The sequence below is a fragment of the Paroedura picta genome, chromosome 9, assembly GCF_049243985.1.
Source record: "Paroedura picta isolate Pp20150507F chromosome 9, Ppicta_v3.0, whole genome shotgun sequence".
In the NCBI taxonomy this organism is placed as follows: domain Eukaryota; kingdom Metazoa; phylum Chordata; class Lepidosauria; order Squamata; family Gekkonidae; genus Paroedura; species Paroedura picta.
In genome coordinates, this window is record NC_135377.1 from 15,187,536 (window position 1) to 15,206,735 (window position 19,200).

At 40.7% G+C, this 19,200-nt stretch overlaps 1 protein-coding gene across 8 annotated transcripts in view; it reads left to right on the top strand.

Moving 5' to 3' along the window:
- CSMD3 (CUB and Sushi multiple domains 3) overlaps nt 1-19,200 on the top strand; it is a 675,220-nt gene that overhangs the window by 414,608 nt on the left and 241,412 nt on the right. For all 8 annotated transcript variants that reach the window (XM_077351631.1, XM_077351632.1, XM_077351635.1 and 5 more), the window contains 3 exons: nt 977-1,115; nt 10,550-10,737; nt 14,180-14,368. In XM_077351631.1, the coding sequence (XP_077207746.1) occupies nt 977-1,115; nt 10,550-10,737; nt 14,180-14,368 (516 nt within the window). The remainder of the gene's footprint in view (nt 1-976; nt 1,116-10,549; nt 10,738-14,179; nt 14,369-19,200) is intronic.

A 19,200-nucleotide genomic window follows, 5' to 3' on the forward strand; every position in this document is an offset into this window, starting at 1 on the left:
GAGTGGTAAGGCAGCCGTCTGAAAGCTTTGCCCATGAGGCTGGGAGTTCAATCCCAGCAGCTGGCTCAAGGTTGACTCAGCCTTCCATCCTTCCGAGGTCGGTAAAATGAGTACCCAGCTTGCTGGGGGGTAAAGGGTAATGACTGGGGAAGGCACTGGCAAACCACCCCGTATTGAGTCTGCCATGAAAATGCTGGAGGACGTCACCCCAAGGGTCAGACATGACTCGGTGCTTGCACAGGGGATACCTTTATGACTTAATAATTCAACATCTCAAAAAACAAACAAACAGTAGTTCTGCCTTTTCTGTTTGTCTGAATCCTATAATTGCAGGGGAAGTTGCGTGTGTGTAGATCCAGTCAGACCAGAATATATAGCAATACCAAAACATTTGAAGTGGCGTCATGAACAATAACATCATTGGGAACATGGTGGACTCGATGAACTGTGTTTCTTTCAGTTTCCCTGTTGTGTCCCCCTTTTGTTTTACATATTGAGGATGGTAATGATGACGATATTCATAGATTACCCCTCTCTGCAAGCAGATTTGGCGTGGTTCACAAAATAGCTTAGACATTCACAATCAAAATTTAAAACAACCTACAATTGAAACTCCCAGCCCCAAATCCATTCCACCACAACCATCTCCCATCCTATTGCTACATATGTACATGTAGCATGCCTTCAGGATCAGGAAGTGTGCCAAATCTTTAAGGGCTCCCTCAGCTGCTTCTGTGCATGAGAGACCTACTATTAAGGGAGTAATTGTATCCAGGTTTTCTGGATATCACAGAGGCACAGTTCATACCTGACAGCATCATGCCTGTGAAAGCTTTAAAGTTGAACCAAGAACATGACTACAAGAATGAAGCTATAGACGCATGTGCAGTCATGACTGTATTTTCCTTTACATGTTAGCATGATAACTGCAGTGATCCCACTCTGAAAACGACTCTCTGTTTTCTTTTTTCCGCAGCTCCATGTGGTGGGCATTTTTCTTCTCCCAGTGGAGTCATCCTTTCTCCAGGCTGGCCTGGGTATTATAAAGACTCCTTGAATTGTGAGTGGGTGATTGAAGCTGAACCAGGACACTCTATCAAAATTACGTTTGAAAGGTCTTGACAAAAGCTTTTTTTCTCCTTATTTCACTTTCGTACTTATGAACTGGAGATTATTTTCCTCCCACTGTTGTCTAAATAGAAAACTAATTTTCCTTTAATACACATTCTTGCTGCAGTTTGGGTGAGAACAGCAACAGACCTTTGAGGGATTTGTTGGAATGTAACCCAGTTTTAATCATGTTGATTCATTGCTTTAAGATGCTTACTGATGCATCAGTACAAATATAATCCTGTCCTCAAATTGTTTGTCTGTATGTATTGGCATTTGGAGATACACAGCTCAGTAGTAGCGGTGCATGAGTCATGGCATTCATATAGGCTCATTCTGCACATGTTAGATAATGCACTCTTCTTCCTTTGTGTGTGGCTTTCAATGTGTTTACTTAGGAAACATTTGTCATCTTTCCAGATGTGCTTGCAGTAGCTCATAATGAAAATAGTAAAAGAAAACTAACCAAGACAATACAAATAAATCACTAAAACAGATTTTAGAACAAAAAGCCAACAAAAAACTTCATGATCAATATAAACATGCCAGTGAAACACGGAAATAAAAATTTAAAAACCAGGGCCACATAAACAAAGCGGTTCAAAATACTATTAATAAAACAGCACTCAGGCTATGAGTAGATAATAAAACAACTGAAGGAAACCCCTCAGTTAGATATTAATGTAATTAAAATATTGATAAAACGATTATTGATAATAAAATAAAAATAATAATGAACTTTCAATGTGCTTTCGTAGCTGGGTTTTCCTATGTGAAACAGAAAAATCTGTTTTTTTAAAGTGCAGGTAAAATGCATTATTCAATGTGTGCAGAATGAGCTATAGAATCAGGCTTGACTCCTAGCCCCTCCTGATAAAGGGAAGAGCAGAGTTACGTAACAAATTCAATCCATAATATCTCAGCTGTGGTCTCAGGAAACTGCTGTCAGTCTGGGCTAGGAGTGATAAAGGTCTGCTTCTCTACTAGACCAACTGGTCATCTTTAAAGACTGCAATTGATGCTTCATTATAAGAAATTAATATATTAGATCAGAAGACAGATGTAGTCATCATAATAGTATAATAAAAATACTATTTGTTATATGCAGTGCTGTACTGTGAGAGGACCCTTTGTCTCCTGTGTCCATCTTGATACATTTTCTCAGTGTGACTCATCACTTTTTCTCCTCCCACCTTCTGTTCTGTCATCATCCTGTACATACATTGTTCATCTGTCTCTTCTGTGTCACTACCCATTTCGATCTTGTGCCACCATTCTTCCTTTGACTAATTTTTGTGCCATATCCCTTTCTTCTCTGCCTTTATCTCTTTCGGACTTGATATCTCCTCGTCTTCCCTAGCTGTTAAGTATGATTTTTCATGGGACATGAACAGCAGTTCAGTATAACGTGGTTGATGGTGTTAGGGCTACACTCACAGGGCAATCCATCTCCCTGTCATGCTTTTTTGCTAAGCCTAGTCTAGCTCCTGAGCTCTCAAGCAGTTTCTGCCAGTCCAAATGTGGAGCCCTGAACTGTTTGGCCTTGCATGGCCCCCATGCTCTCCTTGGGCATCACTGCTACTGTCAAGTCCAGCACAGCTCTTAGGCTGCACAGCTACCAACGCCAGGTCCATCACATAACCCTGAGGTGTGCTGCTGCTTCTGTTGGTCCCAGCATGGCTTCTGGGGTCCTTCAGTTGCTGAGGCAAGTGCATTCTCTGTGCTTCCACCGTTCTGCTTTTGGGGAATTTACCCCCCCCCCTATTTATTGGTTTGAAGATTTTTCTGCTAACCTGGGGGGGGTCTCTAAGTGTATAGAAAAATCTCTTTAATGTCCACCTAGCCCCAATCTGCAGATTTAGTTATCTACAGATGTGGGCCACAGGTCGCTAATAGAATATAGATGTATAATTCCTGGTTTCACAGATAGGATTATTAACTGTGTTGGTACTACACCAGTTATGAAATTGTACACAGATGTGAGATGCCAGTTTGTCCCTATAGTCATCAGAGAGTTTGTGAGTCATACGAATTTGTGTAAGATCTCTACCATCCCATCCTACCATCAAAGCATGACCAGATAATTCAGTTTATTAGTATCACACCCCTATACATTTCAATATGTGTTAATTTAAATGGTATCAGTTCTTGAACTTTGATATCCCATTTAATCATCTGACAGAATGTAAAATAGTGCAGTTGATAAAGAACACTGCAGTTCCTTACATGCAGGATTCTTCTGCATTACCAAAGCTTTATTTAGCTAGGACATCTACAAGGGATCACAAATGTGATGCTTCTAAATTATTGACATGCAAAGTTTTTAAATATTTTACATAATGACTTTCTTCGTAAGAAAACTGTGCTGCAGTGCAATATGTTTCATACTGGAAGAGGAATAAGGATTCATCAAACCAGGACACCAGCTTTTAGAGTTCTATTGTTTTAATGTACCTTGCTACGCATTCCCTCCTCACCAAATAACTAGTTTATATAATCAAGACACAGCAACAACTTGAGGACACGCCTAAAAGTAAATCTGGCTCATTTCGATGTTCTGAGTTTTTCTTTGTTGGATGAGTTTGCATATTTAGGAAACATAACGTTTAAAATAAACAAAGATAAAAAAGATGAATGGTATTAGTTTTTAAATCACCTATTTTACAAGCATTTAGTTTATCATTTTATTGTTGGTATGGACACAAAGCTGTCTCCAACTGTATTCCCCTCCTATATTTGGTCCTCACAAAAGCCCTAGGAGGCAGGTGAGTCTGAGAGTGTATGAGTGGCCCAAAGTCAGCCAACAAGCTTTGAGAACCCAGTGAGGATTTCAACCTGGGACTCCCAGTTCCTAGCTTGACAGTATAACTCAAGCTTTTGTGAAATCCGGTGGTTTCTTAATGATCCTGGAAGGGTGAGAGTTAATTAATTTTATTACTAAAATTATTAAACATTTATTGGGTGATATGACCACATATAGTCATCTTGACCCACCACCGCTCCCAAAATGGTCAGGGATGGGCTTGTAGGGAGTGGGAAGGGGAGGAACCCCTCGTGGGCATGTACACGGCTATGCTTCCCAACCATTTTATTATTATTTATTTATTTATTTATATACTGCCCTTCCCGAGGGCTCAGGAAAGGATACAATTAACATATGGTAACAGGTAACAGTGACAGTAATACAATACGATAATAATATGTTTATAAAATAGAAATTGTGAGAGCCTCAGCACAATTCTTCTGTACGACTGCACCCTTTCTAGGTTTTTTCAAAGCCTGACGAACGTTTAGGGGTTTCTCAATGGTAAAAAAGTTGAGTATGGCTTCTCTAACCACTATACCACTCTGGGTTCCATTAGAAATAAATTAAATGAATGGTTTTATTTATTTAATATTATTCTTTATTTATTACATTTGTATACCGCCCTCCCAGCAAAACAGTAGCCCTTCCCTGTTCAAAACGAAGAAGAAGAAGAGAAGAAGAGTTGGTTCTTATATGCCGCTTTTCCCTACCCGAAGGAGGCTCAAAGCGGCTTAGTCGCCTTCCCATTCCTCTCCCCACAACAGACACCCTGTGAGGTGGGTGAGGCTGAGAGAGCCCTGATATCACTGCCCGGTCAGAACAGTTTTATCAGTGCCGTGGCGAGCCCAAGGTCACCCAGCTGGTTGCATGTGGGGGAGCGCAGAATCGAACCCGGCATGCCAGATTAGAAGTCCGCACTCCTAACCACTACACCAAACTGGTTACTGGATTGGATCCAGCCAGCCAACATAAAGGAAAATCTGAATTCCTCATGTCTTCCTCATCTTAAGATATTGTTGTACCAGTCTTTGATGCTGGATGCTGAACAGCTCACAGTTTGTTTGCTTGTGGTGTTAGATTGCAGCATTTGCATTCTAGGAAGAAGTACCAAAAATGGAAGGGCATCTCATTTAAGAAAAACAAAACAAAACACCAGAGTCTAGAAAGGTCCAAATGTCACCTCAAGCCCACAGTTCTTTTTTGCAGGCTGAGAGCCAATGGAATCACTTGGTAGTCTTTATTTTAACACACATTTGAAGTGGTTCACAAGGTCTATCAAACTGGGTAATTGCTACCTTGTCTAAACAGTCTTTTCCCTGGTTGTTCCACTCATGTTGACAAATCCTTCCAAACATTCTTCTTTGTTTGTTTGGTGTTTTCTCCTTCTTGAGAATTTAATTCTCAGGAAGTGTAGCCATTGCTGAAAGCATAGAGAAAACACCTGTTTTCCTAAACTGCACCGTTTTAAGTGGTGATAAACGATTAAAGGTCTATTGCCTTTGTTGACTAGCTGACTGAATTATCCAAGTCAGAAGGCAGAGTAGGAGCCAGTTCACATGGTCTGCAGTGTGAACTGTCTCCTATTGGTCTGCTTTAGGATGCTTTGGGCTGATCCTGCGTTGAGCAGGGGGTTGGACTAGATGGCCTGTATGGCCCCTTCCAACTCTATGATTCTGTGATTCTGTGATTCTGTGAATCACACTTTTGATTCTCCTTTGTCAAATCCATCATCTGTAATGAGGAGCCAGATTTCTGGATATCATTCCTCAACCTTCAAAGTTCCTCAGGTTGGGTTTTATTCTCCCTGGCTACAAGAATAGCAGTGACACAATCCTTGTCCGACCGAGCGGCAACGATATCAGTGACAAAAATGAAAATTAGGCATATTTTGAAGCTTGATGTCAAAGCCTAATTCTTACTGCTGAAATGCCATCAGTTAATCATCTTGTTGCTAAGCACCGCTCCAGACTAATAAGCTTAGACCTAGCAAACCATACCATTAATTTATTTTCCAGAAATAACACTGTATGTTTCAAATATGCATGCTTTAATGTTCTCCGGATTTTCCCAGTTGCTGCTTCTGAGAAACTACACTAAAATGGGGGGTTATGTTTCTTCATAACCAAAGCATCCTGGATTCCCACAGTATATGGCAGAGTAATTCTTTCGGAAAACTATTCCAAATTGAAACAAATGCCACTAACTGACAGTGTGTCATAATGCCTGGACTTTGTAAAGAGAAACCCAGTTTCCAGTCCTAACCCAGCCATAAAACTTCAGTCAATCACTCTTTTAGAGTGACATCAATATCAGAAATTTACTTTGCCCACTTCCTGACTACCCTCAACTTGCTCCTTCCACTTCTTGTAAGCTACACCTACTGCAAAACCCTCTTCCTTCTCCTTTGTTCTTGCTGTATTTGAGGCAGGTGGAATAAATAGAGGTATCAAAATATTATCAAATACTATTATTATCAAATACTTTGGCCACCTCATGAGAAGGAAGGACACCCTGGAGAAGAGCCTAATGCTGGGAGCGATTGAGAGCAAAAGAAGAAGGGGACGACAGAGAATGGGGTGGCTGGATGGAGTCACTGAAGCAGTCGGTGCAAACATAAATGGACTTTGAAGAATGGTAGAGGACAGGAAGGCCTGGAAGATCATTGTCCATCGGCTCGAGATGGGTCAGACATGACTTTCACCTAACAACAACAAATCAAAATATAGTAGTGGTCTAGTGGCACCTTAATGACTACCAAAGTATATTCCAGCATAAATTTTTGTGAGTTTGACTCATGGAAGAGTATCATAGGATGAACTGTGCACATCTAAATTACCAGTGGATTTCTCCATTTGGCTGCAGTAGACAAATGCAGCTACACAGCATAGAGGGTATCCACTGAGAAATAAGGTGGATGGTTCAGGAAGATAATGAAACACAGTCGAAGAATCCTTTCATTTATTAGACTCGCCTTACACAGTGACAGCTTTGGCCTAGTTTTGCTGATGATGTTCTGGGTGGAACCTGATCTCTTTCTACTGCTTTAATTCCAGAGAATTGTCAGAAATCAAAGAACTGATTTCATTCCCTATTCTGGATTTTCCCAAAGCATAATCCAGCCTTCCTCTGTGTGGTTCCTGATGAACAATTTGTCTGATTATTTATTTAGCTAGGATCATGGGACCATCACATCATTTTTGGTTCTGATAGTACCCCAGATAGTGTAGTCACTCAGCCAGTAATTATTATGGACTGTGAGGCAATAGGGGACCAGTCCTAATAGTGCCCTCAGAGCAGTGGGATGATGTGCTTTGCTCCCACATACCCTTTCAAGTGCTGGGATGTCCATACCTCTCCCGTGGCTCTTTTAGCACTTGAACTTGCTTGCACAAATGGAAGCAACAAGAGTGTATCACCTCACCATGCTCCAGCCCTGATTGGGTCATCTTGGCATTTTAAAGTGCTTTCACTGGGTTTTAAAATGGTGGTTGTGTCAACAGGCCAGACCTGCAAAAACCCTGACATCTAGTTCCTCCCCAAGACCCATTATACACGGGGGTTTTAGCGCACATTCGGGGTGGAATGGCGGCGACTAAAATCACCGATAACGCACGGAGCCGGCTGCAACTGGCCGCAGCTTCGGTGCATGCCGCCGAAAAAGCCGCGTCAGTGAAACGCGGAAGAAAGCGCAGCTTCCGGGTGAAAGGGGCGCAACCAGAAGCGGCGCCCGGATCGCCGCGTGCATAATCGGTTACTCTGGGTTTTGCCGCCGTCGCGCCCCGCCCCATACATAACCGGTATGCGTCGCGTCTTCCCCCTCCGCGTTTTCCATGTGACCTGAAATCGCCGTTTCGGCGGCCGTGCATAATGGGCCCAAGTGTTTCATGGGGGAGGAGCTGACAGCCAGTTCCCTGAAGTACAATCTGTGGGCATAACATGAGGGAGGTGGTCTGGATAGCATAGACAAAATGTGTGGCCACAAGAAATATGGTCAAAAGATCAAAGTGAAAGGGCCTATGGAGGCCACATTAATAGAGGCAGAACGCAAATTTGCTTGCGCTTGACCTTTTAAGACATTGGCTGAGGGGGACCACTCTGAAGAGCTTGGTGGCAGGGTATGTGCTGATCTCTCTTGCCATTTGACCCTTGTTCCAGCCTATGATGTATGGCTGAGCAGTTGTGTTTTCTCCACATATGTTGAAGAGTGTATTTCATTGAACACGTATTTACTGGAGTGTTTGTTTAGTTAGGCTCTCAGAACCCTTTGTCAGAAAGAAAAAGGTTGCTTTTGAAGAAAGTGTTTTAAAAAAAATAAATCCAGTCTGGTTGCACTGGTGTTAATATTTGGGAAAAGAAGGGGAGGCTATTATTTGGTGAAAGCGAGATCAGGGAGACATCTAAATGATAGCTCATTTGTCAGTGTTACTGTCTGATTCAAGCCATATTCACATCAAAATAGATAGTAAGGAACAGAACCTTTCTTCTGTCACCTCTCAGTCCTAAGAGCATGACTCAAGGGAGAGAGGCTAACAGATAAAAAGCACAAGAAAGAAGACAGGCCCACCAGTCTGTGGAAGACCAGACAAAGTTCCCATTCTCAAAGCTTGGTTCCAGGTAGCAAATAACCCAAAACAATCCCGAGGGAAAGAAAAGCAGAGAAATATGACAGGTGTTCAAAGCAGGGATTTTTCTACGCATTAGATTTGGTAGTCCTAGGCAGGGATATGATCTAAGGTTGGGGAATAAGGTGGGCACCGGGTCCAGAACAAAATGTGTGAGTTACAAGACGTTCTTCTAGTCTTTCTAGGCTTGGAAGGTCAAGCGAGTTTGGTAAAATGATTTTTGTGTCTGGCCAAAGAGGATTCAAGATCCTGAGAATATTTCTAAATGAGGAAGTAGAGGGTGGGTTTGGTGCAGCCTTGATGTGATCATTGACATGTGGCTTTGGTAGGCAATTTTAATTAGTCTTAATTAAATTTTTGGTACAGACAGTGACCACTACTCCTGACATCCCCCAGATTGCTGTGGCTCCTGACCCCCCCCCACACACACACACACACACAACACATAGAGGAAGTAGCACATGCTAGGCTCAATTTGGAAGGAAATTAACCCCCCAGTGAAGTAATAATATTTTCTTTTCCTCAGCAAACCTGGGGAGGGCTTCCAAGTCCACAGAAGAACCTGTTTAATGTTAGTGTGGCCCCAACCTGTGGATTTAGATATTCCCAGATTGGGGGCAGAGTTTATTCTTAATATATAAATACCCATCAAGCTTAACTATGGGTTCTGTTTTCTCACCGTTTGTTTCTTGAACTTTGTATGATCCCTGTTGAGTGAAACCATGGCTTAATTTTCCTAATGTAAGGCCTAGTCAGAAGAACTCGATATAGGTAGAGATGTTCAAAGACCCACATGATGTCATGCAGGTGAAAAAGTAAGACCACAGACTTTATTATAGTTTTCTGGTATATAGGCAATGTTTCAATATGTTAATCATTACAGACTAACATCTCAAACCATAATTTTGCATTCTCATCTGCAGGAAATTTTTCACTGTTGTATAGCTAGACAGACAATACTAAATCATGGTTAAAAAGAAGAAAGACACAGCCAAACATTATCTTCATAAGGCCATGGACATCTGAAGTTACCCTAGATGTTGTTAGAAGCATTTTGACACTTTTGCTTGTAAACTGGGAACAGTTTACAAGAACAGGACTATTAATAGGACTATTAAACTTTTGTTTATAAGAACAGGACTATTAATAGCCAGCTGTTCCAATAACCATCAAGGAAGACCCAGCCTTCAGTCTGCAAGATCTGAGCAAGGCTATTAATGCTAGGATGATTGGGAAGTCATTTATCCCTAAGGTTGCTTTACATTAAAAGTGACAAGACCACATTTAACAAATACCCATTCCAATAACAAGTTGTTTAAAATTTACATAGGGAGGCTCTTCCTCTTTTCACTGTACCTAAATCAGGTGAAATGTCCTGTCATATAGTTATCACAAGAAGTGAGAGGTCAGATTATATTGTTTATTTATTAATTTATTTGAAGGTGAACCAATGTCTACCCTTAAGAATTGTCTTTTGTGAGATACATTGTTGTGATTAATGCTTTTATTTAGGAAATGTTTTAAAGAAATGCTTTCATTTTCCGTGTGCCCTTTTACATTGATCTTTTTATTTGAACTTCACTTTTTTTTACATCTCAGGAACTTTAATATTTCTGTGTGTGTGTGTGGGGGGGATATACTCTGTATTCTAAATCCCAGAGGAAAAAATCCAGGAGAACAAAATGTGTTTTTTACATGTTTGACATGATCTAGTGTCCCAGCTCATTCTGCAAAGATCAGAGGGGAGGATACTCCAGGGCTATCTGAGGCAATCTACAGAATTTCAGAAGAATCTGTCCCCCATGTGGCAGAACAGTGGCAACTCAATGGAAGTAAAGGGACAAAATCTACACATCATCACTGATATTTGGGTAGTTTACAATGAGTAATGTTTAGAATGTAAGCTGACATTTCAATCAACTGGCAGATGATGATTGTTATCTGCTGTGCCCGTTTCCTCTGCATGTAACCTTTGGATATATTTTATGTCTGTTATGTTTCTCCATTATAGATTCCAGACAGAACTCAATTATGATGTTCTAGAAGTGCATGATGGACCCAACCTTTTGTCACCTCTTCTAGGATCTTACAACGGCACACAAGTCCCCCAGTTTTTGTTTAGTAGCAGCAATTTCATTTACCTTCTCTTTACAACAGACAATAGCCGTTCTAATAATGGATTCAAGATCCACTATGAAAGTAAGTGAATACCACTTCCCTTAATGTGAGAGTTTCCTCTTTTGCCTGAGTCTGAAACATGTATATATATATTAGTATTTTACCATGTGTTTAGGGCTCCACGTTTGTATGAGGCAATAGTGGAGAACAGTATTTTTTTTTGTTAGCATTAAAGTCTATTCATTCATTGTGGTCTCACTTCCTGTCTCTGTTGATTGGCTAAGGCTTCTGATCAGACTTCCTGTCTCAGTGTTGATTGGCTGAAGCCTGTGGTCTCACTTCTGTCTCAGTGTTGATTGGCTGAGGCCTGTGGTCTCACTTCCTGTCTCAGTGTTGATTGGCTGAAGCTTGTGATCTCACTTCCTGTTTCTGTTGATTGGCTGAGGCTTGTGGTCTCATTTCCTGTCTCAGTGTTGATTGGCTGATGTTTCTGGAGAACAGTATTGATCCACTTACTGTGGGATCCTATATTCTCAGCTAAATATTAGGACAACCAAAGCACAGTATTCAGGGGAAACTATGTATTCAGGGAAAGCTACACTTGCATTCATAAATATGGAGGGTAGTATAATATACATGGTCATTCTGCACCTTTTTATGTCTGTGAGATATGATTCTGAAACAAGAGGGACATTTTTGCTGTTCTTTTACCAAACAAGGAATTGACCCCCCACACACACACACACACACACACACACATACAAGTTCCATGTAGCTTGCTTGTCCTGTATTCCATATATTTCAGAAAAATATTAATTAGGGTTAAACTTACCTAGCCAGTATTCTTATTCTTTAAGAAATACAGTGCTGATATTTATACTACACTAATGTCAGTTGTTAAAAGTAACAGTGAAGAAAGGGTTTTCCTCCATTTTTTTAATTTTCCCACCTCTGCAGTGTTCCCAAAAGTGGCAAACACTAATTCAATTATTGTAAAACTAATTAAATACTAAAAGCTTGTTTTAAAAATCTATAACTGGTATAAACAATAAACTCACAGCAACTGAACTAGACACAAAACTAAGGATTGGAAATGTTCTTCGGTTTTTTGAGGGAGGGGATGTCCTGACCATTTCTTTCTGCACAGTTTTGTTTAGTATCAACCCTAGAGACCTCTTTTGGAAGAGAGTTAATTTTCTCCTGCAATTAACATGCCATAAAAAGCCACAATGGTCTCAAGGTAAAACTGGTTTGGGATTTGTATAATTAAAATGCTGGTATTATACAACATCATCATCATCTATCAACCTAGTGCTTAAATGAGGGTGGTGAAAGCTGGTGCAGAATATTGGTTAGACTGGATAAAGATTGAGGAAAGCCAGGTTCAAATCGTCATTGAGGACAAAGCTCACTAGATAACCTTCAACCAGACAAGAAGACCGTAATTTAACTGACTGGAAGACACTTTGTTTTTTAACGGAACATGTCTGTTTCGGTTTATTTTATGTATTATTTTGCATACTATATTGCTTTCTACATTTTATAATCCCATTCTTTTTTGCACTGTTTATGACATATCACGCCTGATACCTTTTTGCTCGCTTGCATGATTATTGAGTTCCTAGTCCTATTGTATGGCTTGTTGGATATATCAAGTACATTTGATTGCATCAGTTTACACTATGCAATCTGCCTTGAGTCTCAACAAGAAAGGCAGGCTGCAAATAAAATTCAAAGATAAATAATTAAAGTCACTATCTTCCTGCTTAACCTACCTCACTGGGTTACTGTAATGATAGCATGTGGAAGAGTCAGTGTGGTGTCGTGGTTAAGAGTGGCAGCATCTAATCTGGCAAACCGAGTTTGATTCCCTGTTCTTCCATATGCAACCAGCTGGGTGACCTTGGATTTATGACAGCTCAGATAATGCTGTTCTGATCAAGCAGTCCTATCAGAAGCTCTCTTAGCCCCACCCACCTCAAAGAGTATCTATTGTGGGAAAAGGAAGGTGATTGTAAGCCACTTTCAGACTCCTTCAGACAGTGAAAAGCAGGGTATAAAAATCAACTCTTCTTCAAGAGGAGACCATTATGAGTTCCTTAGAGCAGGGTTAGTCAACCTGTGGTCCTCCAGATGTGACTACAATTCCCAATAGCTCATGGGAATTGTAGTCTATGGACATAGGCTTTCTACCCCTACCTTAGAGCACGGATAGTCAGCCTGTAGTCCTCCAGATGTCCATGGACTACAACTCCCATGAGCCCCTGCCATCAAACACTGGCAGAGTCTCATGGGAATTGTAGTCCGTGAACATCTGGAGGACCACAGGTTGACTACCCCTGCCTTAGAGGATGGGTGGGATTTCTTTTAAAGGACCGGAGAGTTTGTAGAGCATGCATATTAGCTCATACGCATTATCAGCAATTTTAAGCATGAAAAGTATTATTCTTATATTGAATATGATTATGAGACTGAGGAGTGGCTTCCTTAACACTCAGTCCATGGACTAGGTAAAACTTGAATTAGGACCGCCTATGCTGACACTCTTAATCACACCACCACCATGATCCCACCATTCAAAGGAGAGATTCGTACAGAGCAAATGTCTGTACAAATGAGGGAAGAATTGCAGATATTTCCCAGGTGGGAGGCAGAGCATGCTGTGGAAGCATGGCCGTAGTTTAACCACAAAGGTGTCTGTGCTTGGTGAACCAGTAGGATCTGAAAACATCTTTCAGTGAGACTTTGAAATGCTAAATCAAATTAAAAATTAAGTACTTGATCATACTCAGGCTTAAGTACTCCTGTAAGATTAAGAATGGATTTATGTTCCTTGATTGTGGTCTTATTGCACTCACGTACTATATATATATATGGAGTTATTGTGGAACTAATCTCACCGGCATTGTCTCAGAGAGAGTCAGCATTCTATTAGATTTGTGTTAGTGTTGTTTTGAGACCTTGCATTAACATACGGGAAAAACTGTAGTGAAAAGCAATATGAATATTATATTTCTGTGTTGAAAAGATATTTCTAGGAAACAAGGAGAGAAGCCCACTCTCTCACACACACATATATGCACACACACAAACACACATATTTATACCCCAGTTTGTATTACTCAATATATTAAATACATTAATGCCACATACCACTCCTGCAAACACCCTTCCAAACAAAAATGACCTAGTTTCTTGCCAAAATAAAATATATTGGCATATAGATTAATGCAAATCTCAGTATTTATAATTTATTTATATTTATTTATTTATTTATTAAATTTATATCCCCCCCCCCCTCCCAACAAGTTGGCTTGGGGCGGCTTACAATATAAAATGGGCCCAATGGCCCTACCATTATACAATAGTAAGATCAAGAAACAATACACTCCCATGTTAACAATAAAAACAGTGTACAACAACAAGATGGTGGTATACAGCAACAAGATGATTCCTCCCCTCCCCTAGACTGAAGGATATTATTCTTCATTTACTCTTTGGAACTTTCTGTCTTGCACTTCAGGTGTAATAGTGAATACCTACTCTTGTTTGGATCCTGGCATACCAGTTCACGGCCGTCGCTATGGACATGATTTTTCCATTGGGTCAACAGTATCATTTGGATGTGACCCAGGTTATAGACTGAGCCATGAAGAGCCTCTGCTGTGTGAAAAGAATCACTGGTGGAGTCACCCACTTCCAACATGTGATGGTAAGATTTCATGGAGCTGATATGATGATATGTAGAGTTGGACTGTGAAATACCTGGAGATTTGGGGAGGGAACTCAGCAAGGGTATGATGCCATACAGTGTACTCCCCCAAAGCTTCCATTTCTTCCAGGGATGCTAATATATGTAATCTGGGGATCACTTGTAATTCTGGGAGAAGTCCAGGGCCTATTCTGCACACAATTGATAATTCACTTTCAGTGCACTTTAGAAGTAGATTTTCCTGTTCTGCACAGGAAAATCCAGCTGCCAAAGCACATTGAAAGTGCATTATCCTGTGTGTGCAGAATGGGCCCAGGCTACACCTTATGAATGTTGGGTCCCTTTTAGGACATCCCAAAATAACCAAAAGAAAAAACTACGCTGGCAATTATGGGACTTACATGGACAAAAGTCACATGTGCCAGAGATTATGGTAAGCAGGGGAACTGGGTTGGATATTGTGAATATTCCAGAGGTGTCTAACCTGTTGCTTTTCAGCTTTCTCGGTATATTTGTTTTCTGTACATAGTCTTGTTATAGTATCCCATGATGCTTTATAATGAAGACTGGTTCACACAACACCATAGGCTGAACAGGGGCTGGTGACGTAGGTATATGAAACAGTTTTGCAAGTGGTGTTACTTTGCCTTTAAGGCACAGTTTCAGTGGCTCTGCTTTGGCTTAATCATTTTAGTTTGTCTGCAGTTAGCAGTGTGTTCCAGGCCCAGATGTTTGTAAATAATTATAGGTCTCCTTATAATTATAATCTTATCTTTTGGTCTCCAGTAAAGTTAGTTGACACCTCATGTTGTCCTTGTGCGAAGTGATTATTTAATATGATTAAAAATTTATCATTTTTCTCACAGCATTTTATTTTTTAATTGTTGCAGGTTTCTCTCATATTTTAGAAGGTTGAAATAATCTGTTCCCGTAGGTATTACCTTGCTCTGGCTGTGTTGTTTTCTCCTGACATAATACCCTTTTCTGCATTGTTTAACACCATGTTTAATATTTGTGCTTTGTTTCAGATTTCTTTAATCCTGGCCCTGCCACATTATTCGGTGTCTTGCTCTATTGATTGCTTTGATTTACACTGTGTAATCTGCCTTGGGTCTCAGTGACGAAGGCAGTCTAGAAATGGTTTAATTAAACCACAAAAAGCATTTGTTTAAAAAGCTAGTGATTTCTTTGGAGAGTTATTATTATCTTGTTATCGTGTGGACGTTGTGCTTAGGCTTCATCTTGGTCATATTCTCATTATATTTGGCTGGATAGGAGCTGAGAGATGAGAAAGTCTGTACTGAATCTGCATGGAGAAAGCGGTATGACCTGTCACATGATGACAATGATGGTCCTACATCGGAGGGGAACTCAGCTGAACCTATGGGAATGATGCCCCAACATCCAGTCACCTTTCAGACAGGGGATAGCATGTTGGAGCGAAGCACGTCAGGAATCCTTGGGAAGGACAGACAGGTGTGGGTGGAATCCTGTGTATAAAAGTCTAGTGGCTGGTCAGTGAAAGCCTCTTTGTACCTGTAAGCAGTAAAGAGAATTTAAGCCAAACTCTGAAGCCATAACTAGCTTCAATTAATGTGCCTCAGCCAGGCTTCTCTTCTAAGAAACTGTGAAGGCTCAGGCTACTGATCTGTTCTTTAAAACCAACCTACAAAGGAATGAATCTTCTTTCATGCAATGCCTACCTTGGTGCTTTCCTTGCTCCGTTTGCTAGCCACAAAAGATTATTCATTTCAGCGAACCTTTACACTTGCAACCCGAAGAACATCTTGGAACTCGGGAGAAAGTTTAAAGTTCAGAACAAACCTGGTTCCTCAAAATGATAAGAAGCTATGTGGGACCTCTCAGTTGGTAGAAGAGGCCTGCCACAGCTCCCCTTGGACTTTTCCATTCTGGCTTCGTTCAAGATAGATATCAGTTTTGAACATTGGGTGGCAACTGGCAGGGGGCAGGGATGGGAGGAAAGACATGGTGCCAGTGGCACAACATTACTTCTGGCAAAAAACGGGGGATGATGTCATTGCATTGATGTGGTGCTCTGGGGGAAGGTAGCTAGCAGGAAGCTGCAGGACAAATGCAATGAATTTGGAAAGATCAAAGTCACCCCCTCATGCCACATTTCTATTTCCCAAACTATTTCCTAGAGGTAGTACCACTTGGGGTTTTGTCACAGGTAGATGTGTGGTTGTAAGGCACACTGGCAGTGTTCAAGCAGTGCCTGAATTAACACTTATAATAAGGTGACCAGATTGTCCCACTTTGGGAGGGACATCTAGGGGTACCTGGCAAATTGTACTTATGTAGAAATAAATAAATAAATAAATAAATAAATATATATATATATATATATATATATATATATATATGTGTGTATATATGTATATATGTATATATGTATATATGTATATATGTATATATGTATATGTGTGTTGTTGTTGTTATGTGCGAAGTCGTGTCCGACCAATCGCGACCCCATGGACAATGATCCTCCAGGCCTTCCTGTCCTCTACCATTCCCTGGAGTCCATTTAAGTTTGCACCTACTGCTTCAGTGACTCCATCCAGCCACCTCATTCTCTGTCGTCCCCTTCTTCTTTTGCCCTCGATCGCTCCCAGCATTAGGCTCTTCTCCAGGGAGTCCTTCCTTCTCATGAGGTGGCCAAAGTATTTGAGTTTCATCTTCAGGATCTGGCCTTCTAAAGAGCAGTCAGGGCTGATCTCCTCTAGGACTGACCGGTTTGTTCGCCTTGCAGTCCAAGGGACTCGCAAGAGTCTTCTCCAGCACCAGAGTTCAAAAGCCTCAATTCTTTGACGCTCGGCCTTCCTTATGGTCCAACTTTCGCAGCCAAACATTGCAACTGGGAAGACCATAGCCTTGACTAAACGCACTTTTGTTGGCAGGGTGATGTCTCTGCTTTTTAGGATGCTGTCTAGATTTGCCATAGCTTTCCTCCCCAGGAGCAAGCGTCTTTTAATTTCTTTGCTGCAGTCCCCATCTGCAGTGATCTTGGAGCCCAGGAAAATAAAATCTGTCACTATCTCCATTTCTTCCCCTTCTATTTGCCAGGAATTGAGAGGGCCGGATGCCATGATCTTTGTTTTCTTGATGTTGAGTTTCAAGCCAACTTTTGCACTCTCCTCCTTCACCCGCATCAACAGGCTCTTTAGTTCCTCTTCACTTTCTGCCATTAGAGTGGTATCATCTGCATATCTGAGGTTGTTGATATTTCTCCCTGCAATCTTGATCCCAATTTGTGACTCTTCTAATCCCGCATTTCTCATGATGTGCTCTGCATACAAGTTAAATAGGCAAGGCGACAGTATACAGCCTTGCCGAACTCCTTTCTCAATTTTGAACCAGTCAGTGATTCCATGTTCAGTTCTCACTGTCGCTTCTTGACCTGCATATAAATTTCTCAAGAGACAAATAAGATGCTCTGGTATTCCCATCTCTTTAAGAACTTGCCACAATTTGTTGTGTTCCACACAATCAAAGGCTTTAGCATAGTCAATGAAGCAGAAGTAGACGTTCTTCTGGTACTCCCTAGCTTTCTCCATGATCCAGCGTATGTTGGCAATTTGATCTCTAGTTCCTCTGCCTCTTCGAAATCCTGCCTGTACTTCTGGAAGTTCTCGGTCCACATATTGCTGGAGCCTAGCTTGTAGGATTTTGAGCATAACTTTGCTAGCATGAGAAATTAGTGCAATGGTGCGGTAGTTTGAACATTCTTTGGCATTGCCCTTCTTTGGGATTGGAATGTAAACTGACCTTTTCCAATCCTGTGGCCATTGTTGAGTTTTCCAAATTTGCTGGCATATTGAGTGTAGCACTTTTACTGCATCGTCCTTTAAGATTTTGAATAGTTCAACTGGAATGCTGTCACCACCACTAGCTTTATTGTTACTCAGACTTCCTAAGGCCCATTTGACTTCACATTCCAGGATGTCTGGCTCCAGGTCAGTAACTACCCCATTGTGTTCATCAGGGATGTTAAGCTCGCTCTTGTATAGTTCTTCTGTATAATTTTGCCACCTTTGTTTAATCTCTTCTGCTTCTGTGAGGTCCCTACCATTTTGGTCCCTTATCATACCCATCTTTGCATGAAACGTTCTCTTCATATCTCCAATTTTCTTGAAAAGATCTCTGGTCCTCCCGATTCTATTGTTTTCTTCTATTTGTTTGCACTGTTCATTTAAGAAGGCATTCTTATCTCTTCTAGCTTTTCTCTGGAATTCTGCATTCAGTTGGGTGTATCTTTCTCTTTCTCCCTTGCCTTTCACTTCCCTTCTCTCCTTAGCTATTTGTAAAGCTTCCTCAGACAGCCATTTTGATTTCTTGCATTTCTTTTTCTTTGGGATGGTTTTAGTTGCTACCTCTTGTACAATGTTGCGAACCTGCGAATATGTATATGTATATGTATATGTATATGTATATGTATATGTGTGTATATATGTGTGTGTGTGTGTATATATATATATATATATATATATATATATATATATATATATATATATATATATATATATATATATATATATATATATATATATATATATATATTACAATACTATTTTTGTGTTCTATGCGTTCTATTAAACTTTTTGTTGCTACATATAGACCAAATTTTTAATCAAGAACCCCCCCCCCCCCCGGTCAATGGTGTCCTGCTTTACCAATATTAAAATCTGGTCACCTTAATTTATACGGAATGCTTTAGGCTGATCCTGCATAGAGCAAGGGGTTAGGTTCAGTGCCTGTATGGCTCCTTCCAATGCTATGATGCTAACATTCTAAAGAGCACTTTCCACTGTCAG